The sequence below is a fragment of the Sylvia atricapilla genome, chromosome 4, assembly GCF_009819655.1.
Source record: "Sylvia atricapilla isolate bSylAtr1 chromosome 4, bSylAtr1.pri, whole genome shotgun sequence".
Lineage (NCBI taxonomy): Eukaryota > Metazoa > Chordata > Aves > Passeriformes > Sylviidae > Sylvia > Sylvia atricapilla.
The window spans coordinates 4,512,401-4,529,224 of NC_089143.1; the positions used below are offsets into that span (position 1 = coordinate 4,512,401).

Consider the following 16,824-nt stretch of genomic DNA (forward strand, 5'->3'; position numbering starts at 1 on the left):
AAATGCCTGAACATAATGTATTTTAAGAGGATGTGAATAACAGGTTTCTCTGGCAGCTGACCACATCAAATTTTCATGCAGCAGTTTGCTAGTTTTAGCTAGACATGCCACGGTATGTAGCAAGGCAGTGGAACGTGCTTGAATCTCAAAAGTCTGAATTTATTATAGGTATGTGAAAGGTGAATTTATGATAGTTGTATTGCAGCAGTGATGAGAGTGTGATTTTTGAGTCTCTCCTGACTCACAAACAGTAAAAGAGGAAAAACTAGACGAAGGTTTTGCCACAAGACTCACAGCAGAGCTGGACTGTTGCAAGATTTGCCAAGTAATCTGAATTGTGGTCATAGTCTGAGTCCTGGATACTGCTCCTTGGTGATACAGAAGGAACTATTCAGACTGGCAATGATAAATTACTCTGTGACCAGCTCAGTCCCAGCTTGAAAATGGAGTGGTATATTTAGTGGTAAATTACTGCCATAAACCCTCTTCCTACAGCATCTGCTACATATGTGGCACATCTCTTGTGGTTATTGCCTGAAAAAAATTCTGAGTCTTTGGCAAAAGATGCATATTTCAGGCAACTTTCTTATATTACACTATGCTTTAGGATCTTGCTCTTCCCTGCAGAAAAAGCTGTCTTCCCTGTCATTAGTACACATAACAAATAGGCACGTGATTGCTGACACAACCATTGATGGTTTAGTCACTGCAGTTAATTGGTTTGAAATACTCCTGCTTCCATTTTGTTGCTAAATTAAAAGCATAGCTTCATGGCTATGCAGACTTGAAGGTGAGAATATTAAGTGACAAAATTACTGTTCCACATTCACACTTCCACTCGCAGCAGCAGAATTTCAGTTTAAAGCTTCAATAAAGACTTACCTAATTCCAGGTTTAGATGTGCTGTATTCATCTATGTGATTTACTTTTAGAGAGAAAACCAGAACATTAACAAAGAGCAGGAATAGGAACTCATAATAGGTTATAATCACTAGTGCTAATATCAAATACAAACCTTTTAACAACCTTTCAGGGAATTAATATTATAGCTTCATTTCACTTCTCTTATCTGAAAAATAAAAAGACTTTGAATAATTTGAGTTACTAGTATTTTTGATAAATTTTGGTCTATTAGGCACCAAAATGTATTATATCCACATATCCCTGTTTTGGCATTGTGGAAATACCTCTGAGGATTTGTCACAGATTTTTATTTTTGCATTTATTAGAAGTATTTGGAAGCATTTGAAAACTTTTTAAATGCATACTATGTACTTGCATTTGATGAACTTCCACAGGGTGCACTAATGCATTTATCTAAATATCTGATTATAATTTATCATTGGCATGCTAATTCCAATACAGTAAAAATACTATAGTACAGATATTTAAAAAATCTGGATAGCTGTCCTGCTCTTTGTGACCTCCTTAGCACAAATAAAACAATTTACTGAAATGTATGAGTGCAGCAGTAGTTATCACATACTCATAACAATTCTACAGTATGTTACAATAATGGCAAAGAGAACAGAAATAAATGCACAAGGTAAATATGGTACCTTATGAAGCAGTTAAAATGCTAAGGGTAAGAAACTTGGATGACTTCTGATATGGCTAAAGTGAGATTTCCAAACAAGATTTTCCCCATTTAGATAAAATTCAGATTATCAACTGCTGATCAGGTGTTTAAAGCAAAAGTTTCTAGGTGCTTCGGTTGTCTGCATTGTTGCTCTAGTCTCAGTCCATTAGCATTATTAAATAACCGCTAAAGATGTCAATTTCTCCATAAGTAATCTATATTCCTTATTTAGATGACTAATGTGATGGCTAGACTTAATGGACAAATTCCTGGATAAATTAATGGATAAATTCCTCTGAACTTTTAACTTTCCAAAATCAAATTATTTATTTATGGAATGTCACCACTGAAGAGAAAATGCCCTTTACTTTTATCCAAAGCTAATCATACATTATTTTATTTTAGAGCATTTTGAAGCAGATGCATCCTTGCCTGTACCAAAACCAGTGTGGCCAGCAGTACCACAGCAGTGGTGGTCCTCTATACATAGCTCTGATGAATGCCATACCTTGAGTCCTGTGTCTAGTTCAGGGCCCTTCATTTCAAAAAGATGCTGAGGTGCTGGAGCATGTCCAGAGAAGGGCAATAGAGCTGATGCAGGGTCTAGAGAGTGAGGAGCAGCTGAGAGATCTGGCATTGTTTAGCCTGAAGAATAGGAGGCTTGGGAAAGGCCTCATCACTCTGTACAGCTTTCTAAAAGTGGATGGGTCAGTCTCTTCTCAAGTGACTAGTGACAGGACAGGAGAAAACGTTCTCAAGTTACACCAGGGGAGGTTCAGGCTGGACATCTGGAAGAATTTGGGCACAGAAAGGGTGGCCAAGCATTGCAATGGGCTGTCCAGGGGAAAAAACAGGGTCATCATCCCTGGAAGTGCTCATGACAATGAACATGGCAATTAGTGCTATGGTTAATTATCAAAATGGTGATCAGTTAAGGTCTGGGATTAATTACCTTGGAGGTCTTGTCCAGCCTTAATGAATACATGATTCTATGAAATTGGAGAGACATCCCTGGCTAGGTTTTGTGGGTGGGCAGATGTATTTCCCAGAAAGCTACAAAATGGGAAATTATTGCTATTTGTTCTTGAAACTGCGAGAGACAATTTTCTCATTCCCCCATTTTGTACTTGGGCTATCCAAGTTTCTGTACCATTCCTTTACATTCCAGGTGAGTCTCTTGGTTATGAAGCTATTGACTGTTGTTTCATAGTCTTCTTATTCATTGATTCATTCATTTTTCATCAGGGAAACAACAATTCTGCTTTGAAATCCATTAACTATTATTAGAGCATAAGCCTGAGTGATCCAAAAACTAAGGTTATCTACTACAACAAATTGAAATTGTGATCTTTTTTACTTACTAAATATGAAAATAATCCCATTAAAATGCTATCTTCTGAACGTAGACAGGGACACTTTTTGTGTCTGATGAACTATGACGAACCCAAAATCATTTACACAATTTTAAAAGTGCAAGTCCAGATTATGATTTATATGAAAAGATGATGAATTTTGAAGTGGAGGTATTAGAAATTATTTACTGTGAAATCTCAATATAAGATTTAAGTCTATTCATATATCTAGCTGTTGTAAAGTTTCAAGGAGACTAGATCAATTCAAGCAGAAAATTATTGTATTTCATCATTTTTATTGTCATGTGTATCTCCGTCTGCCATACGCAATAGGGGAAAAAGTAAAAGATATTACAGAAATTATTATGGGTTTAGAATCTCTTTTCTCCAAACCCCTTATATATATATATTTCAATTTCATTCATGTTTTGAGGGACTATTCAGATTTAATGTGACTTTTCAGCAGTTTCATTTACATTTATTGGATTTTCCATCTCAGAGGAGTATTTAGAATAACCATTTCCAATTATTAATTGAATTATGTTACTGCTTTTCTCAGTCCAGGTTCGATTCAAGTAGATTTACTTTTTCAGAAAAGTAAATCAAGTGGTGGCCAAACATAGGTTTGGATGTGAACCTTCAAACATTTCTATGAATAAGAAACTGAGCAAATAGACACAATCCAGTTTTGTTTGCATTGCAGGACAAGAAGTGTCTCAACTGCCCAGATTAAGAATCTATATTTCAAATGTTTGTACTTAATAAGTTAAGATGCTGTTCAGGAAGACAAATACTGACTGTTGCAATTTTTCTTGTGTTTCCTGAAATTGCAATTTGCTTTGGTCAAAATTTTGCTCACTGAAGATGCTGAATTTTAGTGTATTGGGAGACCTTTTCTTCTTATTTAAATTAAAAGCTTAGTAGTTTTGCTTTAGTAAGGCTGCCATACAGAAAATATGCATCACAAATTAGTCATATTCAAGGGCTTTGAGTAATAAATCTTTTGAGTAAAAATTAGAATTTACTTTTTAATAATTTTATCTCTGAAGATTTCAATGGATACTTTAGTCTATAAGTAAACAACTGCATCTAATCAGGCTGTACTACACCCTCCTATATATGATATAGCTCACATATGGCCACATCAGTGTCATATCTGAAACCTTCATGAATTAATGTTAGTCTGTTTTGCTGCTGAGGGACACTGCAAGACTGAAAGGCCATCATGTCAATCGTGTTCTCAGAAAATATCTCACTTCCATTTAGGTCATGTACACCTCCTTAACAAAAATCCAGTCGAATCTTACTTTTTGATACAAGTACCTAGCTAAATTACACTTCAAGTAACTTAAAAAATTGGAAGTCTTGAAGAGCTGCACAATGAACATGATGGCCAGAAGCTGCATTCCTACTCATCCCAAAATAAACTATAAGAACTGAGCTTTTACAAAGGAAGGAAGAAACATTTTATGTCATCTTTTAATGAACATTGGTTTGCATAGTTGAATATTTCTGGAGGTTTTTCCCAGTCTGGAAGTGATTATCTCTTACAAGGTCTTACTGTTGAACAGCAGCGCTCGAAGTTCACAAAAAACCCTTTAAAATTTTATCTGTGTACACATGGTAAAAGAATTACTAATTTTATTTTTTACTGTGAATAAATTTTTAGAACCTAAAAGTTCCAAACCTAAAACACATAGTCTGTGTTTTTAAGGTCTCTTCAATGGTAAAAAAACCCATAATTCTCAATCTCTCTTTGTGAAATCTGTCAATGCTTTAACTTAATGAATGTGCAACAAATCATATTGCAAGCTTCAAAAACAGTATATATTTTCCGAACCCTTCTTTAAAGTCTGTAACTCGGCGGACAAATTTGCATCCTAATCTAGTACTTGCAAATTCTCAAGTAATTGTTAGTTGATGTTTCTGAAAGACCTAGTGAAAGATAGAGGTGGTAGAACTGAGCTGTGTCTGTGACACTGCAATGTCATTAGTTTGTGAAGCATGAAAGATGCTTCTTTCTTAGTGAAGTCTTTACTTAACTCATTCTCTTCAACTGGAAGCTGAAGATGTGAGTAATTTTCTTCTGTTGCATTTTAAAATCTTCTTCTGATTTTAGATACTTTGTGCCTACTCCATGCCTAGCCCTTCTGATTTTATTTCCTCTAAAGGGATCACTTTTTGTAGTAGTTAATTTTAACTCATGTTCCTTTAAATTCAGTTCCCTAACTACTTCCTTTCAAGCTGTACTTGGAAAGGCCATTAAGATTCAAGCCTTTAGTTTTTATACCTTTTTTATATTCATTCATATCTCACTAGAATTTCACTCATTTCAAAGTAGGTCTTGGCTATGATTCTGTAAGTTTGGGAATACAGTTATTAGAATATCCTCATATTTCTGTAAAAATAAAGGTATTTTAACATTGTATCTTATCAAATACTTTAAGTGTATTTCTTTCATTTTGAAAATGATGCTGTGGACTTTGAAATTGGTTTTATACTTCTGTTTATTTATTGTATCATTAGAATATACATTCGTGGTAGCATTTCTTAAGAATACTGAACTACATGGCCCAACTTCCCATCAAATTACTACAGATTTTCATACAGTAAATTGAAAAAAGGATAATATAGTTTTCCTTCTGTATTTTTTAGTAATGCTGATCATTTTCTTTCTCTTGATTCTCCTGTTTAACTGCTGGAAACATATCAGTAAATTCTGGTTGGCTGATCTTTTTCACCTTTCTTACTGAAACCAAGACAATTGGAAGTGTCTGCTTTTATTCCACTGTATAATAAAGGGAATTGGAGATATGGAATTTTTTAAAGTATTTTTTAAAGGATAATGCATTTACCACAAGAACTGTTAGACTCCTGCTTTTGAGGCTGTATGAGAAGAAAAAAAACCATTAAGATTGCATTTTCAAATAGCAAAAAGGAACATATTTGGTTTGGTTTTAGCTTTAACTATATTTTATTTAATTATATCAGTTTATCTATAGTTCTACCAGCCTGGATTTCCATTCTGCTTGAAAAACTTGGTCTTTCTTACAAATTTCTGTTTTCTTAGAGAGAGAAATGCCTTCTTGTCTTTTGAAAAATGATGCTGAAAGTGACGAAATACTAAAGCTGGGTTATAACCAGCTGTCATTTAACTTTTATTATCATTCTTTGCCTGCTATTACCTTTGGCACTTCTGACTGATTTAATGTCAGACTCATACTAGAGTGAATTTTGTGCATCTTTGCATTCATAATGCTCTTTCAAATATTACAGGCATGATCTTTTCATAAGTAAAGACTGGAAACTCTGCCTCCTGCTCACTTATTTACATCTTCATATCGCATTGCCACCTTCAAAAATATAAAGGGCCTTTCCCTCCTTCTTTCGCTTCTTTCCTGTTCTTCTTTCCCTTATTCTTTCCCTCATTCTTGCCCTCCTTCTTTCCCTCCTTCTTTCCCTCCTTCTTTCCCTTCTTGCCCTTCCTGCCCTTCTTCTTTCCTTTCTTTCCCTGCTTCTTTCCCATTTTTCCTGTTCTTCTTGCCCTTCTTCTTGCCCTTCTTCCTCCCTTCTTTCCCTCTTTCTTTCCCTTCTTTCCTGTTCTTCTTGCCCTTTTTGCCATTCTTCTTGCCCTTCTTCTTGCCCTCATTCTTTCCCTCCTTCTTTCCCTTCTTGCCCTCCTTCTTTCCCTTCTTTCCTGTTCTTCTTGCTCTTCTTCTTGCCCTTCTATGTTCACACCTTCTTTCCCTTTTTTCCCTCCTTCTTTCCCTTCTTTCCCTGCTTCTTTCTCTTTTTTCCTGTTCTTCTTGCCCTTCTTCTTGCCCTTCTTTTTTCCCTCTTTCTTTCACTTCTTTCCCGCCTTCTTTCCCTTCTTGCCCTTTTTCTTTCCCTTCTTGCCCTCCTTCTTTCCCTTCTTTCCTCTTTTTTTTGCTGTCCTTCTTTCCCTTCTTTCCCTCCTTTTTTCCCTTCTTTCCTTGGCATTGAAAGAATTTCATTCTACTAATGAAAAAGATGAATGGAAACTGGAAACACACTGTTTGATTTTGGGTATTGAGCTCCCAGAGAGGTTCATTATAGATGGGAATGAAGTTTATTTTGAGTGACAGAAGTTCTGGCTATACAGACATGCTATTCCAGTCTTTTAAAGAAAAGAGAACCTCAAGTCATTGCCAGATTAAAAAAAAAAAAAAAAAAAAAACAAAAAACAACAACAACAACAACAACAACAACAACAAAACCACGCAGATTCTGCGGAGCATATTTAGGAATAATACTTGGAAAAAGATGCTGGGTTTTTTCCTACTGTGGTTTTCCATAGCACTCAGCAAAGCTTGGTTATAGAAAGTGGATTTTGTTGAGATTTTTTTTGTGAGATCTTCAAAGCAGCAGTTATAACAAAGTTTTTTTAATGTTCTTTGCTAGAATATTTATAAAGGTTATAGATTTCTGGAGATAAAATTTACCATTTGAATTCATTATTCTTCTCTTCCTCTCTTCAATACTCCATACAAGTAGACCACTTTGCAGTGAAGGTTTTGTGGGGGTGGTTTGATTTTTGGGGGGTTGAATTGTTGGTTTGGGGTTTTTTTGGTTGGTTGGTTGGTTGTTTTGCTTTTTCTTCTAATGAAGGTGGAGTTCAGAAAATTATTACCAGATCGAAGTTTGCTTAGCTTGGTTTTTTTGGCTCTTGCTCAGGCTATTTTCCTTTAGCACTAAAAAATAATGTTACCAACTTGACATAACCTAATTCTGCTTTCAATTCCTGGTAAGGGTTTGAAACTAAATATCATTGGTTAACTGTAAAAAAATTATCTAATAGCTATCTTCTTTGACATCCAGAGTTTCTGAAAAAGTTTGCCAAATGTTTAAATATTTTAAAATTTGAAAATACTTTATTATATTTAAAATATTGTAGCAAGTAGAATTGTGCCTATGTCCTGTTGAGCACTTCTTGCAGAGCTGCCTTGAGATATTGCAGGTATATTTTTAGGTCTACTCAGAATTCAAGTCTCAGAACCAAAGAAACCTTCTGCTGTTGAAATATAGAAACTAATTCAAGAATATTTAGTGATGAGTTATAGTTATCCCAGACAGTTTCCTTGATCTTGTCATAATAGAAGATTAATGCATTACCTGTTTTACACATTTTTATTGAGTTCTTTCACCTTTGCTGGAGGTTCTCTATTGGAAATAGTTTCACTCCCTAGTTCCAGGATACTTGCCCAGTAAACCATCTTCAGAGAAGGAAAGTAAAAGTTATGTAAGTGGATGACAAAAATAAGGGCATTGGATAAATCAGTAAACAAGGACAGGCATGAGGATTGTTCAGCGAGTAAAAAAAAAAAAAAGGAGGCAAATTTCAATTGCCAAAGAATTTAGGGAGGTTATTTCTATCATCTATTAAATGTAAAGTGAGTGGCATAAATAACTTTTATGTGTACAGTCCTTAGAGAGGAGAGTTAAGAGAAATGCTGATTTTGTAGTGTTGTTCCCTACATATAAATTTCTTGAATTTCCTATTACTTTAACAAAGAACAGAGATCCGTATTATTTTTTTGTCTTCCTCCCTCATAATTTTCTTTCAAGAAATGCATTTAAAATTGATAGAAGGATTGTCTTTTTTTTCAAATAACTTCAGTGAATCTTTACTAGAGCTCTATCTTTTGAATTGGAGTTTCTCAATGAAAAATCTTGGTCATCTAATGAAAACTGGAATTACCATATTCGACTTTGACCTAGTAATAGAAATCAAAATTCAATAGAGAAGCAGTTCAGATTTGGAAAATTGTTACCCATTTTCTTTGCCTGGATTTTAGATGCCCAGTAGGAGACACCTTAATGTCCACTACTAACACAACCCAAAGCACATTCCATGAGAATTAATTTTTTTCAGTTAGAAGGATATGATGGAAAGAAACTCTGAAAGTGGCAGATATCTAAATTAAGCCAGCAACTTCAGGCAAGAGACAGTTATCTCAAACCTTCTAAAAGCTTGGCATCTCAATTAAAGTAATCAAAATGCCCAGAATGTAAAATGCAGTAGGTATTTCTCTATTGTGTTTTTTGCCACATGAGTTTATGATATAATTTCCATTCTCTGTAAAATAACTGTTCTCCAAAATATGGAGATAAGCCTTAAGGCAAACCACTGCTGAAAAAATTGGATCTGTAAGAGTTCCAGATTTGTACGTGAAAAAGCAGAAATCCAGAGTTTCACAGGATATTGGTCCAGATTTTGATACAGAAATGAAAATGTAAATATGAAGAAACATTTATAATTATTAATAAAGGATTTGATCAGATATTTTGTCCCACTAGTGTCAATTTGTTGTCATATATTTCAATGTGTTTTTATTTTCTGAAGTAATTGTACTGTATTTTATTTATGTATTTTAGGCACGGAAGGGGCAGTGTTTGGGCACTCTGTGGAGACACCCCATATCAGAGCAGAACCTTCCCAAGACCTCAAGTAGGTGTTATTCAAAAAGTTGTTTTTAAAATCAAGTATTCTTAAAAGAAAATTAAGTCTGGATTAAAAGAAGAATATCTGTATAGTAATATTATATACTTCCTATTTAGTGACTCATAGGGACAAAAACACTGATAGACTCCAGTTTGTTTTAACAAGTCAGAAAATCCCCACAAACTCCTCTCATATGAAATATAAAACACAGTACTTTTTCTATATGGCCTGCCTTCCATTGTACAATTCTTGAGAAATGTATTTTCCCTAGAGACTGGAATATTCAGCTGTTTTTAAAGTCCAGTGTGTGTAGTAATGTTCAATATCTTCAGACCAGTTGTTTGACTTTTTTATGAGCTCTTACAGAATATATAGGTCGAATTAAAGTAAACAGTCCCAGATTTTTTTCATTTAGCAGTGTTTCTGGGTTGTTGGGTTTTTAATACTAACACACACACTTTTCAAAAATTCACTACCAAGTGAGGTCACATTTCTAAATGTAAATTTATTCTGTACATAGTCAAAAAAGCAGAGAAATCAGTAGATAGTAAAAGATTACTTTTAAAATTTACTAAGGAATCTGTAGAAAACTTAGAAAAATTTAAAGCACAAGGTTTTTTTGTTTGTTTGGTTGGTTGGTTGGTTGGTTTTTTTGAAGTGCATGGTTGTGCACTGCTAAATCTGTGATTTAGGTGGATGTGATTTATAATGAGAATCACAGAAAATCAAAGGTCCTTCCTTGTGTTACTCCTGGCAGAGCTGGTGAGAAACAGTACAGACTTTGTCTCAATTCTACTATGATTTTTGAACATTATATATCTCCTTATATGCTCAGAAGTGTTTCTGATTAATTGCTAAAAAAATCATGGTTAAATGCTCAGCCTTATATTTGCAAAAGCATTTAGGGCCATTGACCCAATAACAGTGTCGCAGAAATCATTTGCAGGAAGCTACCCATGTGGATAAGTTTGGCCATTGTACATGGAGTGTGTGAATTAAATGATTGTGTTTGATTATTTACACTAAAGATTTTAAAGTAATGTACAGCATTGAGTTCTTCCAGAGGATCCCACTCAATGGATTTTTCTTTAAAATCTCTGCCCCCTTCTATGATTCCTCTCAGTCCTTTGTGGAAAAATAATTTTAAAGGCATTTATTGGTGACAGTCACCAAGGTGATATGATCTCTAATCAGAGGAAGTTCAGCAGAAATCAAAGAAGAAACATAACAAGCTTTTCTTTTTTAATTTTTTTTTTTCAATAATTTGGGTAGAAGGCTGGAACTTGTCCCTCTTGAACATGGAAACACTGCTTTCTCTACTTTTTTCTTTTTAATGTTAAATAATATTTACAGAGTGAAACTGTATGGTAAAACAGATAATCTTGTGTTTTAATTTAAGTTAGGTTAAAGTCACCTCATGTTGCTTCTGAAATTCACACATGGGACATTCACCTCTCCAGTCTTTTGTCTTTATTCATTGCCATGATTCCTATTGTTGCTTAATGTTTGCAACTCCACCGTTACTTCAGTTCATTTTTCCAAGAGGGACTTAAATAAGTCAGTATTTGGCACTCAACTTTCTGCCAAATTTCTGCCTTTATCATTAATAATGATTTTAACCCATATCTTTTATTCAAAAAATTGAAGAAACAGACACCCTTGGAGCTGAGTCAAGTAACCTTAGCTTACTTGTAAGTGGTTTGTTCTTAATATATTCAGTCCATATTAAGTTCTTCAAGTTTTTATACATGTGTACTCCTCTATTAGTGGGATTCCATCATATTCTTTTTTAAAGCTCTCCAGTCAATTCAGTAATACTAAAATGATGACAATAACTATTGGGATATTTCAGTGAGCTGGTCTGGGTCCTATTATTTTTAATGTTTTAGAATAAACTTACCTAAGGTATCCAATAATGGAAATCCTAAAATCACCTAGAGTATTTTCCAAGTGCAGCATCCCTGTGTCTTTGGATAGTTGAACTTAATGGGGAGTAATGGGAGATAGAAAGTTTGCTGAATTAACATTATTCATTTTTTTCAGTGGGCACACTTGAATGCAACTTGACAGGAAATTACAGTGCATCAATGAAAGTATATTAGGCTATGAGAATTATTGTATACAGGGCTGAAAGATAATAGAATATACATTAGATCATTAATTTAAGTATAAATCCCCTCATATTTTTCATGTTGGAATATATATTTGTGGTCAATCAATAAATCTCAGATTCAAGACTTTTTTCCTTTTTCCCCAAAATCACACTTCTTTTTTTTCCATTTTCTGTAAAATAAAATACGCAGAAAACCTATTCATAGCCTTGTATATGAAAAAGTATTAACTACTGAATTTAAAAAAATGGAACAATGACCATCTTGATTACTCTGAATGAAACATATCTAGAAAATTTGGTCTAAGAATCTGATACCTTCAAGGATCATAGTACTTCTTGGGATTTTAGTTTAATTTTTTGCAGACAGGGAGATAAAAAATAAAGCCAGATTCACATATCTAAACTCCACATTCATATATCTAACTCCACATATCTAAACCTTGCCTCAGACACTCTTAGTTCTATTGCCAGATTTTGAGGTTTTCTAAGAGAAGCTCCCCTAATATTTACTACTAATAATGTATTAAAATAAACTTTAGTTGAGTACTTAGATAATTCATTCCTATGTGCCAAACCATTTTGCTCACATCTTTCTCCTTTCTTGCATTTTCAAATAAGAGCTAGAAAGGTTTTGCTTTCGTGCAAGGCTGTTACACAACCCTTTATGAAAGCTTTTGTGTCAAATCCCAGAAACTAATTAGAGATGACTTCCATTAGTTGGGATAAGCAGCATAAAAGAATCATGCATTAGAATCAGGAAAATGAATTATATCTTAATAATTTAATCTTCCTGTTTCTCTCACTACTGTTTCTCACAGGAACACTGTTAGGAAAACTGAACTGCCAATATATTCCCCAAATACTTGGTTTGGGCCAATAGTGCATGAAAATACGGTGTACTAATAGGCAATATCCATGCACAAAATAGACAGACAGTAGTTAAATGCAGATAACTTTGCCCTCAATAACATCCTTGATAAGGGGATGAATTAATTTGTTGTTGTCCTCTGGAGATAACTGCAAGATAAAGTTTAAAAGATTTTTTTTTCTTCTATGTCATGCCTCGCACACCACTATCAGTTAATCCTGCAACCTAATGCTGGGAATAATGAGATGAAAATTGATGAAGTGGCAAGGAACCATGCAAGATAGTTGGATTCTGATTTGCCTCCAATAAGAATTAAAAATACTCTTATCTTGTACAGGAGGTCTGGTTCACTCTGAGTTGTCTCGTTGTTTGTAAGAAACACCTTTTGTGACATTTAAGGGGTGGTTAATAGTAGGTCAAAATATATATTTTGTAAAGGCCTGGAGCCAGAGAACACATTAGAAATTTTGACCATAACTTGTTAGTCATCTGAGCATATTGAGAGTGACAAAATCACCATGACTCAGTTCATCTATTTTTAGCCAGAAATCAAATAATAAACAAAACCTCATCAAAAGTAGAAGATGCAGCAGAGTAAAAAATAAACTCTCTCCCTTCCTATGCTGTCTTAATAATGTCACATCCTAGTCAGGTTCTTTTATAAACAGGTCCTAGTCAGCCCTTTTATAAAAGAATTGTAATCATTATTATTTTTGTTTTCATAATTTTTTTCTAGTAATTTTATTTTTGGGGCATGTATATTGACAGAAACTTGTTTCTTAGTCTTATCACTAGCTGTTGAAAATATGATTTTTTAACATACATGTTCATATAAAAAAAGGTATGGGTATAGTAAGATTTGAAAAATTTCCAGAAGCTTCTCTTTTTAAGTATGCATGTGCTCTCCTCTGTTTAGATATAAATTATATACATATATATATGTATATAATATACATATATATGTATATATATGTGTGTATATATATGTATATAATAATATATATATTTTATATATATATATAAAATAATTTTAAAAATATTGCAGTGAACAGAGAAGATAACCAGTAATGAAAGGTTGTAATTGCTGTGCAATTACAGGATAGAGTAGAAACAAAAGATAGTGGGTATGGCTCTTAAACTGAAAGAATGATTTGCTTTGGTGTTCAGTGATGATGATTATATTTGACATTGGAAAGGGAAAAGGTTCTAGTAGGAACCAAGACACGAAAGATAAAAATATTATTATTACAAGAGAGAAAAATCCACTGAGTTTCATATGGTTAGTTTAGGATACTGGAGGCTCCTTTTCTCCAGGCTAAACTACCCCAGCTCCCTCAGCCAGCCCTATGTGTTACACTGTAGACCCTTACCCAGCTCCACTGCCCTTCCCTGGACTTGCTCCAGCCCCTCAATTTCTTTATTGCAATTAGGAGCCAAACTGGACACAACTCAAACTGCAGCTTCACCAGTGCCCAGTACAGGTGAGGACCAGGACAATCCCTGCCCTGCTCCTGCTGGCCACACCATTGCTGACACAGGCCAGGATGCCACTGGCCTTCTTGGCCACCTGGGCACAGCTGGCTCATGTTCAGCTGCTGTCACCAGCACTCTCAGGTCCTTTTCTGTGGGGCTTATGATTGTGTTTGCTCTATGATGATGCCATGTCATGACACAGATGGGCTCCAAAGCACAGCTGTCTCAGCCCACACAGGGTTATGAGAGTAAATTCATCCATCTCATCTGAAAACCCATATAAAGGTTGTAGCATAGAAAGCATTTGCACAGGGCTGAGTTAATGAAAGACACGGCAACTTTACTCTGCAATTATTGTGCAGGCAGCTGAGGATCCTTGTTTACGTGAAGCTCAGTAATGTCTAATGGCAGGCATGACCAGAGAGTGCCCAGAGGGCCACAGGGAGATGTTCAAGGTCTCAGTAGGTGCCCTCCTGTGTGCCCTTGGCTCCTGCAAGGCTTCTTTCAACTGTGGTTGCTTTTGCAGATCCAAAAGGCTGCTTAATTAATTTTAATTTCACATAGGTCCAGCCTAGGACTAGGCACAACAGTCCACAATATGTTCAAGCTTTTCATTTTCACAGATACTGCAGGTAAAAGTATTTCACTGTCTTTTTAAATGGAAGCTGAGCTACAGTCCTCCATGCCCAGGAGATATTAGAGATACCAGAATTCATTTCTGACATGCTTTGGACTTTAAATAGTCCTATTTCACCATACCTGCATTTTGCTGTAGTTTTTCTGATGAAACGTAATTTGATATACTACTTATATTCCATAAGTAAATTATACTACATCTCATTAAGTAGTGCTGCTGTAATATAGATAATATTTTCATTTCATGTCTTTCTTTTGATTCTTAGTGAACAGGCTTACTAATGCATTACTAAAAAGGGCTGCTGATTTTTTTTATTATTATTATTTGAGCAATCTTTAGTTTCTTTCGTTTTTCTTTGTACTAAATTTCTCCACAGAGATTTTTTTTTCTGCACTCCAGCTGTTCCTTTTCCCTTTCTAGGTGTATGTCCATTTTCAGTGACACTGTTTAATCACTTTCACAAGAAAACAAGACTTCTTAAATTTGCTGTGTGTCTGTCTATTCTTTCCTCCATATTTCTGATACTTTGTGAAGTAGTTAGGTAGCTTCATGCAAGGCAAATATTTTTTAGGTTTCTCTGTGTTTTCTGAAAGTCAGTGCCCATCTTGAAGCAGTCTAAAATCAGCTCACAGCACATTTCCTGATGTCCCCATTTGGATACACATGGCTTCAGAATGGTTTCAGCTTCTGAAATGTCTTATTTTGTGGTCAGGTGAGGGTTGTAGCATGTGGAGTACATGGGGTTTGCAGCAATGCTGTGATTGTGAGTGCACAAGTGTGGTTTGGGTTCTTAGCACATGTCAGAGCCAGACAGAGCACATGGAGCTCGTACTGACTGGCTATAAGAACAAAGAGGCTCAGAACTTATAGTGAGTACATGAGTTTATGAAACTATTAGTTATGGAGCCCACCAAATAGCTCCCATTGCTTTCATCTATAATTATACAGAGAACTCCAAAGGTAGCTTTTAGCCATAGAGAAGAATGAATGGTTTTACATGCAATTCGCATTTCATCTTTTGTTGTATCTCCAGATAGAACTCAATGCCAAAATAATTAAAAAAGCTATTTGAATTCTTCACAATCTACTACTCAGTTTTGTATTGTGTAAAGTAAAAATATCTCTCTTGTCTGTTTGGACATGGCAGTTGTCCTAAAAAAGTGACTGAAGGTAAACTCATCGAACCTTTTCTGATTTTTTTTATGATTGACTGATGATTTTGATTTTCTTCCTGGAATGTTTGAATGCAATCCAAATACAGGCCATTGGAAAGTATATTCCAAAGTCTCTGCTATGCTTAATCTGCAGAGTTTGAAGTAGACCTGAAGGATTTTCAGCAGAATAATTTTCCATGAGATGCAGTTTTCTCAAAATGTGCACCAAGCTGTGTCTTTGGCTCAGTTAAAATATATCTGTTTGCCTCAGCTAAAATATATCTGTTTATATCAGCTTAAGAACCCTTAGAGAAACAATATAGAAAATATAATTAGACAATTACAGTTGGTCTGGACTGTTGCTTCCTAATCACAGGAAGCTAATGGTTTTCAAAACTGAGACTCTTCAGACTCCCTCAGGCACTTTATCTTCAGATCTAACTCTTCACAAGCACTTGAGCATTTTCTGTGGGCATATTTTTTCAGTCTCTTTCTGACAAGACAGATTTCTATTTTAAGGAAACGTATTCTGAGAGACAGCTCAGGTAATGGAGCTATTTCTGTAAAGAAGATAAACTTCATGTAAGAATGTTTAGCAGAAAGGCAGGGCGTGTGTAGAAAGGGATTCAAGCCTGAATAAAAATAAGGAAGATAATGCAAAGAGAAACATTTTGGGTAGCTCTAAGTTGTCAGGACTATGACAAATCTTTTCCCCATACCCTTCCTTAAGCAACTGTTTTGGATAATCTCATGTGCAGAACTCTTTCTCACAGCCTGGAAGTTCAGACTTTCAAGCATGTTTTGGTATTTCTCTAAGGAATAAAAGCTCATTTTCTAAACCTTACATTTCTACTAATTTTCTTCATTTTCAAAGGTTTGCATTTTAGTTGACTTATGACTGCATAATTTTTATTACCTGAGATGCCACTAATGTTTTTCATTTGTTTTCTTCTGAATATCACTTCTGGTTTTGAAGGCTTCCTTGTCTTTAGCTATTCTGGCTATGCCTTCACCCATGCTAAGAAACAATCATACATTGAGTTCTCTTTAAACTCCTCATATCACCTGCTTATTTAATCAAGCTCTTGCATTAAATGTTTGCTTTTTCCAGCCTTTCTCACTTTGCCTTGATGCTTCTTCACTCTTTCTATTCCTTTAACAACACTTCTGAAAAAATCCTCAATG

At 34.9% G+C, this 16,824-nt stretch overlaps 1 protein-coding gene across 1 annotated transcript in view; it reads left to right on the forward strand.

Moving 5' to 3' along the window:
* SGCZ (sarcoglycan zeta) overlaps positions 1-16,824 on the forward strand; it is a 177,311-nt gene that overhangs the window by 143,031 nt on the left and 17,456 nt on the right. The window contains exon 5 of the mRNA XM_066316954.1: positions 9,328-9,400. Coding sequence (XP_066173051.1) covers positions 9,328-9,400 — 73 coding nt within the window. The remainder of the gene's footprint in view (positions 1-9,327; positions 9,401-16,824) is intronic.